The 17473-nt window shown below is 48.6% G+C and overlaps 1 protein-coding gene across 1 annotated transcript in view; it reads left to right on the top strand.

Moving 5' to 3' along the window:
* The window catches only part of LOC144937470 (uncharacterized), a 51042-nt gene extending 35636 nt beyond the window's left edge, over positions 1-15406 (top strand). Inside the window, exons 4-6 of the mRNA XM_078864718.1 lie at positions 12889-13002; positions 13716-13781; positions 15378-15406. Coding sequence (XP_078720844.1) covers positions 12889-13002; positions 13716-13781; positions 15378-15406 — 209 coding nt within the window. The remainder of the gene's footprint in view (positions 1-12888; positions 13003-13715; positions 13782-15377) is intronic.
* The last annotated feature ends 2067 nt before the right edge of the window (positions 15407-17473 follow it).

Raw genomic sequence — 17473 nt, 5'->3', positions numbered from 1 at the left:
AGGCCCCCGGGCACGGGGGGTGGGGGGACCCCGGGGTTTCGGGGTACTTGGACGGCGGGGCTCCCCCCCTCGGGGGCTGCTCGCCACGGCTTCAGTCGGCGGATGTTGACCACCATCTCCCGGCCCCTCTCTCCTCCCTGAATCAGCACCGTCCATGGTGAGATCTGCCGTCTCACAATCCAGGGTCCTCGCCAGTAGGTGGTCAGCTTCCCCACCTGTCCGGCACCGACGCGGGGAGTGTACAGCCACACCTCGGAGCCCGCAGTGTAGAAGGGGGGCTCCATACGGGGTCGGGCGCCCTGCTCTTGCCGCTGGTGCGCGGCCTCTCCGTGCGGGTAGGCTCGGCCCCTGGCCTCTCGCAGGGTCTCCAGCAAGTGCTCCATGGGGTGGCTCCCTTCCTCCCGTTGCGGCGGAGGGACACCGAACAGCAGATCTGCGGGCAGGCGAGACTCGCGACCAAACATCATTAGGAACGGGGTCTGTCCTGTAGATGTGTGAACGGCGGTGGTGTAGGCGAACAGGGCATAGGGGAGGTGTTCGTCCCAGTCCTGTTGATTCGCGGCCGCCATGCGTTTAAGCTTCCCGGCCAGAGTCTGGTTCATCCTCTCTACCATCCCGTTCGCCTGGGGGTGATATGCCGTGGTTCGGTCCTTCTGGATCCCGAACTCTCGGCACAGCGCCTGGAATAGTTCGGCCTCGAATTCACTACCCTGGTCGGTAATGACTCGTTCGGGGATCCCGCACTTAAGTACGTAGTTTTCCACGAAGGCCCGGGCCACTACGAGGGCTGTTTTATCCGGGATAGCCACCGCCACGGGGTAGCGGGTGAAGTACTCCACCGCTACAAGAATATATCGGTTGCCCCGGTGGGATCGTGGAAAGGGCCCCTGCAGGTCGATTCCGACCAACTGATTCGTCCGACTGACTCGGAACGGCCTCAGGGGTACCTGGTACCTCGCCGGCTTTTGCCCACACTGCTGACAGGCCCGGCAGCCCTGCACCCAGGCGGCCACATCTTGCGCTAATTTAGGCCAGAGATACTGGCGACGCAGAGTCTCCCGGGTGCGCCGTTCCCCATCATGGCCCCCGAGCGGGTGGTCGTGTACCAGTCGTAGTAGTTGGGGTCGCACATGGGCGGGAACGCAGATGCACCCCGGCTGCCCAGCGTCGGCCAGTTCCCTCACCACCCCGTTTTCTACACACAACCGGGCATACAAACCGCTCCAGGGCCCTGGTAGTGCATCCTTCCTCTCTCGCAGTGCCGCCTCCACCGCCGCCAGATCCGGATCCCGCTGCTGGGTTTGTCGCAGCTGCTCGTCGTCCAAGCCCGGGAAGGCGCAGCCGACATCCTCTTGGATCCGCCCGGTTGGGGTGGGATGATCCGTCTGTCCCCGGGCTCCTTCTGCAGGGGTTCCTGCGGCGCACACTGCACTCTCTCTCGGGGGGGGGAGTTTAGTTTCCGCGCGCTCCTTGGGTTCTGCTGCCTGGCGGCAGCGTCCCCCCGTGAAGCACGGGCAGGCGTCTCCCTCCCTCGTCTCAGCGCGCACCGCGGGCCGTCTTGACAAGGCGTCCGCGTTCGCGTGTGTTCGCCCCGCTCGGTACTCGATCTGCAGGTTGTACTCCTGCAGCTGCGCCAGCCATCGAGCCATCTGCCCCCGCGGTTCCTTGAATGTAAGGAGGAACTGCAGTGCATAATGATCGGTGCGCACACGACATTTCCTGCCGTACAAGTACGGTCGGAACTGTTTACACGCGAAAATTACAGCATACAGTTCCTGACGGGTTACACAATAGTTCAGTTCGGCCCCGCTCAGGGTCCGACTGGCGTATGCGATGACCCGCTCCGTCCCACCCTGCACTTGCGACAGCACCGCGCCCAGCCCACTGCTGCAGGCGTCAGTGTCCAAAATAAAATCGGTGGTGAAATCTGGGAAAGCCAAGGTGGGGGTGTGGGTGAGGTGGTCTTTGAGTGTGGTGAAAGCCGTCTGGCAGGCCTCCGACCACTGATAGGGGTTCTTAGGGGAGGTGAGTTGGGTGAGGGGGCGTGCAATCTCACTGAATCCCTTTACAAATCGACGGTAATAAGTGGCGAGTCCCAAGAATGACCTGATCTCCGTCAGGTTCCTCGGCCGCGGCCAATCCACTACGGCACGCACCTTCTCGGGATCGGTGCTCACCCCTGCCTCGCTGACTCGGTGTCCGAGGTACCCCACCTCGCGTTGCGCAATGTAACACTTACGTGGCTTGAGCTTGAGATGGGCTGCTCGCAGTCGCTGGAATACTTCCCGCAGCCTGGACCAGTGTTCGGACAGCGACCTACTGAACACTATTACGTCGTCCAGGTAAATCAGGCACTGTTCCCACTGCAAGCCCCGCATCACCAACTCCATCAACCGCTGGAATGTCGCGGGCGCGTTAGTGAGTCCGAACGGCCACACTCGAAACTCAAACAGGCCCATCGGGGTGGTGAATGCTGTTTTTGGCCGATCCTCCTCCGTCATCTCCACCTGCCAGTAACCGGACGCCAGATCGAGGGTGGAAAAATACCGCGCTCCTGCGAGACTGTCGAAGGTGTCGTCGATGCGTGGGATGGGAAAAGCGTCGCCGAGGGTGACTGCGTTCAATTTTCGGTAATCAACGCAGAACCGAGTCGATCCGTCCTTTTTCGTTACCAGTACCACCGGGGCAGACCAAGGGCTCGCGGAGGGCTGGATTATGTTATCGCGTAGCATATCCGTGACTGCCTCTTTGATCTGGGTCCGTTCAGGCGCGCCCACTCGGTATGCGGGGAGTTTGATGGGTCGGGCTGCACCTGTGTCAATTTGGTGCTTGACCAGGTCGGTCCGGCCCACGTCCGAATCGTGCTCACTGAACACGTCGGCGTACTCCCGCAATAACCCGCGCAGCTGATCGGCCTCCCCCTTAGGTAAGGCTGCCCAAGGCACATGTAACGCATCCTGCAGGGGAACAATCTCGGCTCGGGGGGTCGGGCCGACCCGCCAGGCCAGATCCTGGCTGTCCTCGGGGCAGCCAGGGTCCTCCGCCCAGAGTGCGAACACCGAGTCGTTCGAGTGGCGAGCGTGCAGGGGGTGTACGGTGGCTACCGGGGTGCGTCGTCGTATCATTGCCGGGGTACTGTGTGGGTTAAACACACGTATAAACAGCCGGCCCCCATCTGCGTTTACCAGTGTGGCTGACCCTACCACCCCGTATCGCGATGCCAACTCCGGGTGAGGAGTCAGCATTACCTCGCCCGATGGTCGGTGGGTTGGGTCGGTGGAGAGGGTTGCCACTGGCACCAGCATCTCGGCGAGAGGCCCGATGGTGACGGCCGACACCAGCGTAGCGGCCACGGGTGTGAAGCGTGGGCGATTCGGCTCCTGTCCTAGGAACGGAATCCGCTCCCCGCTGCCCTCCACCGTAGCGCATCGTTGCCGGGGCTGTACGTTAAGTCCCAACTTTTCCAGGAGGTCCGTTCCTGCAATGCACTCGTGGCACAACACACTCGAAACGTAGAATTCCTGTGTGCACACCTGGTTTCCTAGACGGACCTCGAGGGAGACCTTCCCCAGCAACCCCATCCCGGCTCCGCTTGCCGTGTGCAGCGCGCGATCCGGGGCCTGCAGGCAGCCCACGTCCACCCCGAGCATGCTGCAGTGCGCGGCGCTCATGAGAGAGGCCACGGCGCCCGTGTCCAACAGGATCCGGGTGCGCTGCCCGTTCACCTGGCCTTCCACCAGCGACGTGGCTCCCGTTATCCCTGCCACCAGCTCCCGCAGCCAATCGCCCGAGGTCCCTGCGCCCTTGGATGTTGTCGTTGTAACCTGTTTATGGATCACTCGCTCGCCATTATTATTACAGCTGGTTTGGGTCGGGTCCACGTCGATTTCATCCCCCGGTGGTCCCCTCTCTAGGGGGGGCTTAGTGTTTGACCTATGCATCGGCCTCGCACGGGCGAGCTGAGGGCAGTCCCTCATGAGATGCCCTCGACGGTCGCACACATAACACGTCCTGGGAGGAGTGGCGGCTCTGTGGCGAACTTTCTGCCCACTCCCTCCTCCCCCCGTGCGCTGTTGCTCATACTCTGCTTCTAGTCGGGCTATCCTTCCAGTTAGCCCTCCTACCGCGGAGTCTAGGTCCCCCATTTCGGATCGGATGGTCTCAACGGAGGATTGCACCTGGGTTACCTGGCCGGCTATATCTCCCATGCCGGTCTGTAACCCAGCTACCCAACCCGGGGTTGTCTCGCGGGACACGGGAGGTTCTCTTTCCCGTCCCCTTACCGTCCTCGCGAGCTCCTGTTCCTCCTCCTCGTCTTCCGAGAGCAGGCTCGCAATGGCGCGCTCTCGTCCCAGCCCCCGGAGCTGCGCGCGTTCGCTGTGAATTCTTTCACACTTACGTGCGCGCTCGACAAGGGTGTTAAAGGGAAGACGTGGGCAGCTCATGTCTGGCTGCCACCACGCCGTGCGAGACAGGTACCGCTGGATTTTCTCGGCGGCCAGTTCCTCAATAACCTCAGTTGCGTACCCCGGGCGTGCGATCTTTGTTAACTCGCGCACATCCTCGGCGTAATCACGGAGATCTTCGCCAGGTTGGCGACGGCGCGCCTCTAAGGCCGATTTTGCTTCCTCCTCGTCACGTGTGCCAAAACGCTGATCGAGTCGGCGCATCAGCTCCTCTAGCTGTGTCTGTGCGCTCGCGGGTAACGCTTCTACAAAATCGGCTGCCCGCCCATCAAGATTCATATTAAGTTGACGTACTGCCTGCGCGTCCGTCCATCCATTAATTTCCTTGGCCCCTAAGAGATTTCGGGCGAATGCCTTCCACGAAGGGGCCCCCCGGCCGGTAAATATCAGTCTTATTTTAGCGTGAGGTAACGCGGGGGTCCGTACCGCTTCCGACACCAATTTGTGGGGGTCGCTAGCCCCCGAGATCCCTCCCTCGATAATACTAACGGCCGGACTAACATCATCAATCGCCCCCCCGCTGCTAAGCGAACCGCCGCTAGGCTCCTCACCCAGGGTGTGGGAGCCGTCACCCGAGGATTCCCCTCCACCGCGGGTCCGCGTAGCAGGCATGGATAACCACGCACGCGCACACCCACACACAGCTCTGCACGGCACTCACCCAACCCTGACCACTCACGTTAGGATCGCGCACCTGTGTTACACACGTCGTGAACGTGCGCGCACACACGCATACAGCTCCACACGCGATACCCACTCCTGCGCCGCTCTGCGCCGCGCTGGCCGCCCACGTTACGATCGCGCACCTTGGGCACGCCGATTACGCACGCCGAGAGCTTACGCAAGTAACGAGCGCACGCAAGCGGGGCACACGCCGACACGACGACTCGTCCCCTCCCCCACTCGCGCGTGCACGTCAACACAAATATCGTACAAGGACGATTCTCCTCTCACACGGCTGCGTAGTCACGCCAACACACCAAAAGTGCTCTCCCCGGGCGTTAACGCACACACCTCCGTACCCGCACAATCGTACAGAGACCACGGCCTTTATGCGTACAACGACCACACACTCGCGAATGCAGTGCACGCTAATACCACGTTCCAAAAACACCCAACAACACGGTTTTGTTACTACGCTCGAGATTTTATTAGCCCTTGCTAACCAACCGAGCCACCCGTGTGTGTGTGCGGGACAGCAAGGCGCTTCTAACCCACACTCTGGTGCCGTGTAGCCCTATTCTATGCTGCGCTCTCTGCTAAACCGCTTTCCTACTCGTCCTTACCCCGAACTAACCCTCTCCTACGGATCCTACCCTCCGCTCTGAGGTGTTGTAAGGCGCGCAACACGATACCGTCTGTAGTCCTTGGTGACCTTGCGGCGCTCAGATCGTCCTGCAGACAATCTAGCGGCTCGCCCGATGACTCCTTCGTCGCTGACCCCGTGTCCAAACTCCAGAAGAAGAGAGTTCCCTACTGCCCCTGCGTTTTCTTTTAAACTATTCACATCAAAGGCTAGGAGCCCCCGTCCCGACCGCCTTGGTCTCTCGACCAATCCTGAGCCTAGGATTTCCCGCTCTTTTGCGATCCCGCCGGCCTTTGAACTTTCGACCAATCAGTCGTCCCGGGTCCTGATCCCAGCTATCTGCCTTGCTGACCCGTGTTTGTGTTTGTATGCGTTTCTAACTGCGGGGCTCTCTGAGCTCGCCGTGGTCGTGCGATCTCAAATCCGCCCACGGCGCCGCAGTGTTACTTGGCCTGGGAAGGGTCCTGTCCAATTCCCTGGCCCTGAGAAACCGTGGGGTAACCCCCCTAGGGGGCCCTCGGGTGAAAACTCAGGGTAGGTGACCCGACCACGAGGCCCTACGTGGGTGCGGGTGCGTGTTTATGTGGGGGGGGTGATGGGGGGCAGTGCGGCGGTGGAAGCCGGGCGGCTCCCTGGCTCGGCCGAGCGGCCCCGTCGCTGTGGCACCACATATGTCAAGGAGTTCCTGTAGTTGCAGGGGCCCAGTGTCTTTATTGGAAAAATGTTGAATTATCAAGCGGCACTGTATATGGAGTTTTCTTTTCCACTCGGTTAATTAATTGGATCTTTGCCATTCACAGTAAGATACATACTTTTTCCACCTATTAATTGAATAAGCTAAAGAAAGGTAAAGCTCAGTGTTTTTTCATTTATAAAAACAATAATAATTATTAAAGTCTTAAGAATTCAACTCCGATGACTGTTGTCAAGACACACACTTTCTGTTGCTATCAAATGCACAGATTCGATGCAAGTCAAAAGGTTTAAATTGATTACCAATGGTTTAACACGTCACATGCACATTTGCATGCGATTTGTAGTTGCTTATCGCTACACCATTGGTATTCTGAAATGCCATATTATTCCCCCCCACCTCCTACATCCACTCGTTTTTTGTTGCAATTGTACTCGTGGCGTTGTCACGAGATAAAGACTCCATTTACAATTCCCATAACAATGCGGTGTATGGCATGCGTCGAAGAATAGGCCATGAAATATTTTTTTTTCCACGGGATTTCTCCCCCCCAAACACAAATCCAACTCGAGCAGCTTTGCTATCGTCCATGCACTCTGCATTGAGATTTTCTCAGGAACAGTCAAACTGATATTGTTGATTGGAATTTATTCAAATCCAAGGAAATGCACGTTAAAGGCTTCGTTCATTTCGAGAGCATCGAAATTTTCGATAGGATCGAAAGTTACCCCTTTTCACCCGAAAAACTTACTTTATAATATTTAAACAATGGATATTAATTCATACAAATGCTAACATAAAGACATAATATTAAAAGAAACGTGGTTAATCAATGCCTTAATTCATATTTATTGTACCTACAACAGCCTATTGTTAACAGAGGAATTGTCGGTAAGCGAACAGATTGGGCTCTATGGAGGCACTACACTATACACTACTATACACTACACTATACACTACATAATATACTACTATACACTACTATACACTACACTACTATACACTACACTATACACTGCACTATACTCTACACTATACACTACTATACACTACACTATACACTACTATACACTACACCGCCATACACTACACCACTATACACTTTACACTACTATACACTACACTACTATACACGACACTATACACTACTATACACTACACTATACACTACTATACACTACACTACTATACACTACACTACTATACACTCGACACTACTATAGACTACACTACTATACACTACACTACTATAGACTACACATTGGGCTCTATGGAGGCTCGTCGTTAAGCGTTTAGTTGTGAACAGGGGTGGTCGTTAAGAAGGGTTCTACTCTACACTACTATACATTACACTACTATAGACTACATTACCATACACTACGCTTCTATACACTACACTATACACTACTATACACTACACAATTATACACTACAATACTATACACTGCACTATACACTACACTACTATACACTCTACACTACTATACACTACACTAAAATACACTACTCTATTATGAGAGGGTTTTTAGGCAGTCGTTCGTGACCTGACAGAGACCACCATGAGTGAGTGCCCAGAGTCAACTCGAGGATCTCAGCAGAGCCGACTCGGTGTCACCGTGAAATATCGTCTCATTTGAATGATTGTAACCTACGCAAAGCTTGTCCTGATCAATACCTGTATGAACGAACATCAAAATAAACTCATGTTGTCCATGGGAGGTAGTGTGGGTTTCTCTGTATGTGTTTTCTTCTACTAAGCGTCACTTCCATCCACCCTACAGACAACACATTAAATATAACGACTTCTCAGTGAACCATAGGGTGGGAAAACACATTGTTTAGGCATTACATGTCAACACTCTGGTCAAGGCAAAAGTTCTCTATCTTACCTTTTAGGGAAGTTTTCACGTAAGAGTATGGATATTTTCTGCATATTTATATGACGTATATCACGAGGTGGGTTCTGTAAGAAGTGGTTCATTCATTCAATACTATCATCAATGCATTATCACAAAGCCAAATATTATCTTCCAGCAGTATGCCAGCATAGCTATGAATTTTATATATATATAAAGCTTCAGACCCTTGGTGATTTGTAATTCCCCGCTCATGTTAGCGGATCAGCAAGGCGGGCGGTGTATTTCTAAGCACCATTAAACACTCTGGCCTGAACGCGTCCTTTGCAGGTTTGATGGGTCGTCGCTGTGAATTGGACATCAATGAGTGCTCCTCTGACCCCTGTGGATCTCTCAGCCTCTGCATCAATTCCGTCGGTGGCTACCGCTGCTTTTGTGCTCCTGGCTTCATTGGTGAGCTGTCTCCTCCAATGTGACACAAAACTGTATTTCCCTCCCCCCCCCACATTGCCATTGTTGCTTAAGACCTTGGTACGTTTGTGATGCGCGTGGTTTTTGCGTTTGTGGCTAGAATTGAGATTTCCCTGCTGCAGAGCAGGTAACAATTCGTGGCAATAATGCAGAACACGTGGTCGCAGGAGATTAGCCAAGGAGCTGCAAAACACAGTCCCGTTAATCAACAAAAACATTTGGTTTTGTAGGAAAGGAGCATTTTCAGGAGTCTGAAAAAGTAATTCCAAAGACCTAACCATAAGGCAGAATTTATATATGTGAAAATATGGGGAAGAGTGACACAGTTGTATAGCACGCTGCGCTATGAGCTCAGCAGCCTGAGTTTGATTCCTGGCCATGGCTAACATCAGTGATGAGCGATATGTGAATTGGTCCTGGACACCTCCTGTACCATCCTGCATTCACTATTGTGGTGAAGTATGGTCAAACAAATCCTATGGCGGATATGGTGTAGTAAGGCTTTCATCCAGCAATGGATTGCAATCGGGCTATACATTGTTTAATATATATATACACATGCATAATACATTCAAAATAAGAGGAATCGTGACATTAACCTGTTCGGAACTGAGTTTGATAGCTTGGCTCAGGTTCATTCACAGACCAGATTGATGACACAAATCTAAAGGCGCTCCCCCTTAGGTATTAGTAACACTACCCTTGAATGTAAAAATATAAGCTGCCCATCATGCCAAGTGCGGTGAATGTTTACAAATGAACAGGCTTGAAAATCGACACAATAGCTTCTTTAGGGCAGAGAGAGAGGGAGGGCAGGGTGATTGACTTTATTCTTTGAGATAGCACTCGACACTGATAATCTTAAGAACTTCGAATGGACACACACACAGCTTTCCGTTGGAGGACGACGGTTATCAAGCAAACCCTTGTCCCGTAATCACTAACTCGTGGTGCTACTGCCATATCTGTGATCAATAACTCGTGGTGCTGCTACCATATCTGTGATCAATAACTCGTGGTGCTGCTGCCATATATGTGATCAATAACTCGTGGTGCTGCTGCCATATCTGTGATCAATAACTCGTGGTGCTGCTGCCATATCTGTGATCAATAACTCGTGGTGCTACTGCCATATCTGTGATCAATAACTCGTGGTGCCGCCGTCATATCTGTGATCAATAACTCGTGGTGCTGCTGCCATATCTGCGATCAATAACTCGTGGTGCTGCTGCTATATCTGTGATCAATAACTCGTGGTGGTACTATCATATCTGTGATCAATAACTCGTGGTGCTGCTGCTATATCTGTGATCAATAACTCGTGGTGCTGCTGCCATATCTGTGATCAATAACTCGTGGTGCTGCTGCCATATCTGCGATCAGACATTGGACATGGAACACCACAACACTGTTCTCAGTGTCAGCGTTTGCCCTTCACTGTACGATTCAAGTGTGCCCTCAAAGGAACTTGATGGCATGTGGCTCTACGTTACTGTTTTGCTCACAAAATATTCCACGGACCGCTTTCTTATTACTGTATTTGCAGATTGTCAAGTTAATACATGATTCCGGGGACATGCAGTTATGAGCATCGTCTGATCTTTTTGGATAATGAGCTGTGTTTTTTCTTTAATAGACGTCAGTATTACTTATTCCCTGGCATCGTACAAACAGCTAACAATGCCGGATGAGCTCAGCTGGCTGACCATTCCTTTGCCAGTAGCCAACAGTTTAAGGTGACACTAAGTATAGCGTTTTCATAGGCACAGCATCCATGAACATATTGACTCGATTGATCCTTCTTGATTTAAGTGTGCCATCGATAAACGCGTGCCAGGCCGAAGGACACTTTATCACGTGTCAACACCACAATCTTGGAGACAGATTTAGCTGGCAGGACTAATATCCAAGCCAAGGGCAGCCGAGTAGAGATGTCAGACTTACTGAAGTTGGTATTAAGTTGCTAACGGCAAAGAATGAGTTTCTAGGAGACCTTTATATGGAATGAGTTTCAATTCTACATTTTTAGATATTCAAAGCACGACCTAATCATTATGGGTTTTTAGAGTTATTTTTAAATGTTAAAACATTTCATCGTAATGCATAAAGGCATTCATTAATAAACATTATTAAACTCGTACCACATCAATCACATTGCACGTATGTAATTAATGTTTATTAGTTTGTATATTTTCGATGTAAAGGGTTGCTGTCATCATAGCACCTCTGGCCATTAGAGGCGCCACCAATAAACACGGCGTTAATTCAAATAATGTCGTTGAGAATTTAATTGTAACTCTGAATGCGACAATTCATAAAGTGCCTGGAGGGAGAGGTGAATTGTTCCAACCTTGTGTTTAACTTTTTAACTTTCACATAACCTTTTAAATATTAAGTGCACATTTCCATTATATATTACCATGTAACTTTATGCGTGCATTTTAACAAGCACGATAATGTAACAATTCGTTCGTAAAATCAAAAGCTGCTTCGAAATTTCTAAAAATGTTCAAAAGTTGAGGTTTCACGTTTAATTATAAAATAATTCTACCAGATAAAGTGAAGTTGCTATTCTCTTGCTCAGCTGCTTAAATTCCCAAAATTTAGCTTAATAAAAAAATGCCAATCAATGTCACAACAGACGTATTTGTATATATATGTCCAGCTGTGTTCCATCACAAAGTTGAGGCATTCACGGGAGTATTTCTAATTTAAATTCTAAATGCCGGTGTGTCGTAGCCTCATGGTAAACACTGATATCAGCGTTGGGCTTCCGAGCAGAATCCATTTGCGAACATTGAAGATTATGCTTGAATGCAGTGCTCCATATAGAGCTGCCGCCTTGAGTCATCATTCTCCTTGGCAGGTGCTCGCTGTGACAGTGAGGCTGATGAGTGTCTGAGCTCTCCCTGTTGGAATGGAGCCTCCTGCAACAATCTGCGTAATGGCTTCAGCTGTGAGTGTTTGCCCGGGTTTCAGGGTGAGTTGCTCATTACCGCTCTTTACACGGCACCAAAATAGTATTTCGTGCAATTTTTGACCTTTAAGTTTTACCGGTTCCACATTAGGCTGCGGAGTTTAGTTTTGGTTTAAGGTTGCTATTTAGACGGGTCTCATCTTATGTAGGGGAGCTGGGGCGCGCGCATATAATTTAAACTTGGCATCGTGAGTTTTCCATTCCCAGCCGCGGCTGACATCATTGGCGAGTGATCTTGTCCTTCACTAATTGCCATGGCGAAGCCTTTATGAGGAGGCCTTTAGGGAGCAGGGGATTAACAGATGGCTACACATTACACTATCGAGCTATACATTACACAACTGAGTGAAAACAATGCGGGCTTTGAATGTATTAATCTTTAAATAAATGTTAGACTTAAACTTGTAACATAAAGTGCCCACATGAAAGAAACTTGCTTCCTGATATGATCATGTCCATGCTTTGTCTTCCAATGGTTTAACTCATCATGTGGTACTCTTCGGTTACTTTGATTGGCCAAAAAAACCTATAAAATGGCCGGTGGGATCAGGGTGTTGTGTGTCGTTGCACCTGATGTATTTGCATGCACTTGTGTATGTTTTAAATTAAGGTTTTGATTCTAAATTGTAAAATCAAACGCCATAATTAGTGCTACACTGTATTTTTAAAAAATGTTGTTTAAACAAATATCTACAAATATAATTTACTTAATTCTACGTGTCCCATTCACACAGATTATCTCTTGCAATGGAGATATGTAAATATTAGTAATAGATAGACACAATAGCCTAACCTGAATGAAATATGAATATATGTAACACATGTAGATTGGTTGGTGAATGGCACATTTAATCGAATACAAGCATATAGAGCACCCCACTTAAACATTGCAAAATGCTTTCCTGTGCTTTACGAGTTAAAGTTAACGTATGCGAGATCACAAATACATTACTGCAAGTGAAAACGTCGGATGTGTGAACGTCTACAGAAAGCGCCAAGTTGCACCGCCGTGCGCACATATACTGCACCGGGTGTGGGGGGCGGTTTAATAGGTCGGACATGCGATGTCGTGTGACCAAGTTTTGGCCTGATTGGAAGCAATCCTGGCCGCTCTGCAGGTGGCCTGTGTGAGCAAGAGGTGAATGAGTGTTCGTCATCCCCGTGCCTCCACGATGGAAGCTGCATTGATCTTGTCGATGGGTACATCTGCATCTGCCCGCCTGGCTTGACTGGTGAGTCTTAGTTCATCACGATCGTCTCATCATCCATCAATCGCCTATAACTTATCAAACATTAAATCATCATCATCATCATCATGGTCGTCGTCATTCATTATCAAATGTCCTTCCCTTTCTCCCTGTTTTCGTATGTGTCCGCAGTACTTTAACTTTCCGATTTTGACTTCAGATAGTACATTTATAGTGACTATCTTTAAAGCATTGATACTCGAAGTCTATTTTTCATGGTACACCTGGGATACAAAAGAAAATACAAAAGCAGGCAGAGCAAAACAAAGCACAGTACAATGATTGCAATGCAACAGACTGCCAAAATCCCTAATATTATGACATGTCACGGTAACATTTTACGGTGGAACATTGCAATATAATCTCTAAACAAGATCCAATCCAGGTGGAGTATACGGCAATAATCCGACACATTATCAATTATTCTCTATGAGCTGGTTGAGCACACCGTAATTGGTCTAACCCTCACAAAGGCATTGTAATGGTCTTTTCCAAAATATTATTTTGTTGGTGTTGGTCTTTTCATCAACATTAATTCCAATTTGTGCTATCGGCATCGATGCCCTGAGACGAGAAATCAATTTAGAAGTCTCGCGGGGAAATGCACCCCCATGTGTCAGAGAACTCCTGCACAAAGTGATTTGTCACAAGAATTCTCCCAAATAAATCCCTCAATTGGCTTTCTTTATCCTTTGTAGAACTGGTCGGGCACTTTCCTACAAACTCTGCTCTGAGGTTGTTCGACTTAACCAACAACAAAAAAGGTACGTTTTCAATTCCCAGAGATACAAATTTTGATAAATGATTCGCAAAGCCACATTTAATAATGATATGTATTTTCGTGCAATCATTGGTGACCAGGGCTGAGAAAATTGAGATCAACGACTTGCTCCACTAAAGCACATGGTTAGGCCACAGGCAGCTGAAACCCAGACGTATTCCCAGGACCTTAGCAGTGCCGGCTCAGAGCTCAGACCTCCGAGTCACAACCTCATATCGTTTTCTATCGGTATGAACCTTTCACATGGATAGGCAGCAATGGACCATCTACTACCAACCATGCCATGTAGAGGAAGAATGACGTGATTCTGTGGTAGAGCTCACCTGTGTTGATGTTAAATTTGAGGCATTATTTACCATGAGGCGTCAGACTTAAGATGTGCCATACAGTATACCAAATGCAGGGTACTGGTCTCGGTGGTCTGGGATAGAGCATAATACAGGTTTTTTTTGGAGGTTAGATCGCGGAAATATAGAAATGTGTCGTTAAACCTGCCACCACCTGACACAGCCAATTAGTAAGGTTTGTCACGTAAACAGAACGTGGCCAATTCGTCACTAGCACAGCACACCGGTGTTGAAGAGCCAAACTGGCTGTCGCCTGATGAAGCTAGTTGTAATTACTGGCGAAACGTTGTACTCAGATTATAAATGTTGTGGCTTGGCTCTCCAACACACCGGTATGCTGTGTCGGGTGGTGGTGGGTTTAACGCCACTTTTATAAATTTACGCGATCTAACCCATAAACCTGTATTATGGATAAAATTGGTTACGAAAGACGTGTTAAACTGGGATAGAACACTCGACTCACATATACATTTCCAGTTGTAGATCAAATCAGGTGATCATTCCTCGATGGTTGTTCAATGACGGCCAGTTTGTAGGAAGCCAACAAATGCTTTGCATGTTGGATGAGGAATTTTCCACCGCCAATTTCGACCTTGGGCTGCGGTTCACCAATCGAGACGATTGCCTCCCTTGAGGCTCATTGAATTGTAACCTGACCATACCAGAGTAGCCACAGATGAGTTGTGGCAGTTGTTTGTAAATAATTTGGCCCCTGAGAAAGAGTTTTACGTTTTTTTACCACCGTCATCATTCACAGATGCCTAAAATTGCATTTTCATTTCAACAATATCATTTTAATGTAATTTGGATACTGTATTGAAACATCAAATTATTTTGTAATGATTGGGAAGCATGCAAATTGCATTCATCCACAAACCATATATTTATTTGTGCAATGTTCATCCACAAACACATGTAGTCTTAGTTTCATTCATTCACTCACCTCGACAAACTGCTCATGTCCTTCCAGACATAGAGTTTTTTGTTAAAAGAGACATGTTGGCCACACTGGCCAGACTGTGATAAAACATACTCTTTCACACAAAGAACCCCAAAGCAGTCTTGCGTATTTCAAGATGGTGCACAAGGGCTGACTGGGTTGTATAATCAATGGTGTCGAGATGTTATCTCCCGCGCCTCGTATGCGAAAGGTCGTGGGTTCGATGCCGACCATGACGGCTGTATATTTGGAGCTTGAATGTTCTCCCCGTGGTTGCGTGGATTTTTCTCAGGATCCACCGGTGTTACCCTCCACATTTAGAATGAACATGCGTTTAGCGTATTTAGCTGCTATACATTTCCACCTGATAAGCCACTACGTTGAGCTATCATTTGTGGGCAGGTCGCTTCTGAAAAGGAGCTACGTAGCTCAGTGGGCCTTATCTGGTAAAATACTAATATCTTCTTGGTTCTTTCGGTAAAGTCACGTAGAAGGGAAATAATAAAATAATAAAAATAAAACATAATAAAATAATTCTCACGACGTTTCGGCCACAACGCAAGCAGCCGTCCTCAGGTGAAGAACAGGTCTGTCGGAAAGACAGCGTCTGAATTCAAGAAGATGAATCCCTGCAGTGACGAAAGCTTTAAATCGAAAAATAATAATAGTTTCGTTTAGTTTTAGTTTAATCCCTGCCATGTGTCTGCCACGTATGCTTCAGCATCACTACATTATCTTTAATCATGGCCGTGTAATCCTTTGCAATCATGGCCCTTTGTAACATTTAATACTACATGTTTTCCTTGTCACAATTTAGCAACGCGTCTTGCACCTATAAATGATCTGCTTTTCATTTGGTTGCCACATGCTTGTTTTTCATCACACCCCTGAACAGGGGATCTTTGCCTCATTCTTTGTCGTGCATTGTTATTTCTCCAAACGAATTGCATTTCCAAAATGTCTGTAATTGGATAACAATTGCCTAATTGAGGCAAGTGCCACTGATATTGTGAGCAACAGATCTCCATTTGCCTCCACATGCTCTCCTTCTCCCTTGCCTCTCCCATTGTGTCCTTTAATTTGTATAATTCTGTTCACCTGCAAACCAGCGTGATGCTGAAATCCTCACCGCTTGATTGGCCTAGGAAATTTGAATGCAGACGTTAATGCTAAACCTGCGTTGTTGACCCGAGCAATCTGTGGACGCTTTAGTATTATCCCCGCATCTGTGTGGATTCATCCAGGCACTCCACTTACTTTCCATATTTAAATAAGAAATGGCCAAACATCCAATGCCGAACACCCCTGCTCACGACTCTTAAGAGAAAGCCAAAGCTTTTGCGGGTGAATAATCTTAAAATTTTAGAGTCGACAATGTAAAAGTTATAAACGCATCACGCGCGTACTTCATTAATTGCAATTTTACAATTCAAACAATTTGTTTCTGCAACACGTATACAACAGCGCTGACCGATAGGCAATTACTTGTTGTGCCTTGTTTTTCCTGACGGGTGCATCGCGTACAACATCGTTACAGACGTACGGCAGCCTGCGAGAGGGAGATGTTGCCATTGCTGTTGGCGGTTGTGTCTCTCTGTCCCTGACAGGCCCTCACTGCGAGATGGACATAGATGAATGTGGCTCCTCGCCTTGTCTGCATGGTGCTACCTGTCACGATTTAATAGGAGGCTACTACTGTCAGTGCCTCGCGCCTTTTAAAGGTACGTCTCTCACTGCATGGGTCGATGCTCACTCCAGCAGGGCCTTGAAAAGAAACATCATTGAGTGTGTGCTTATTTGATTGCAGTTGTTTGTCTACGGTTGGTGAGGTCTTGTACCCCGATTTTTCATATCGGCATCACGTCGTGAGATGGAGAATCCATAGATAATTCTCTCAGAACCTTATCCTATGCTGTTAATAGAACACCCTGTGACACGCCTAGGTGTGGAAATGTGTAACGTGCATTTCTGTGCATGCTGAGCATAAACCTTGGCTTGATTTTTGCGCATGTGCCAGTTGTAATTGGTAGAGTAAGATTTTGTTTTGTTACGATTGCATACTGAGCCTTGGAACGCAGAGTTGTGTCCTCTCTCCTACCTCAAACAATGTCGATAATACAGCGGCAGACTTTGGGAGCTGGTGCATAAAAAAAATACAATTACAGGCTCGCAATAGGGTACGCAACTTTTAGGATTATAATTACAACTCGGGAGGGTAATTTGTAGATTTATAATCATTGTTGTTTTTTTACAAATACATCCTCTTACATGGTCGTGAAATTACGCAATTATAATCTCTTTAATCAAAACATCTGGAGCATATTACTAGATTACATATTACATACTGGAAAAAGCAGTACTCTACTTTCAAAGTTGGAATATGAGAGT

Source organism: Lampetra fluviatilis, chromosome 2 (assembly GCF_964198595.1).
Source record: "Lampetra fluviatilis chromosome 2, kcLamFluv1.1, whole genome shotgun sequence".
NCBI classification, from domain to species: domain Eukaryota; kingdom Metazoa; phylum Chordata; class Hyperoartia; order Petromyzontiformes; family Petromyzontidae; genus Lampetra; species Lampetra fluviatilis.
Note: the sequence above shows the minus strand (reverse complement) of the source record. Positions and strands in the feature narration are given on the sequence as shown.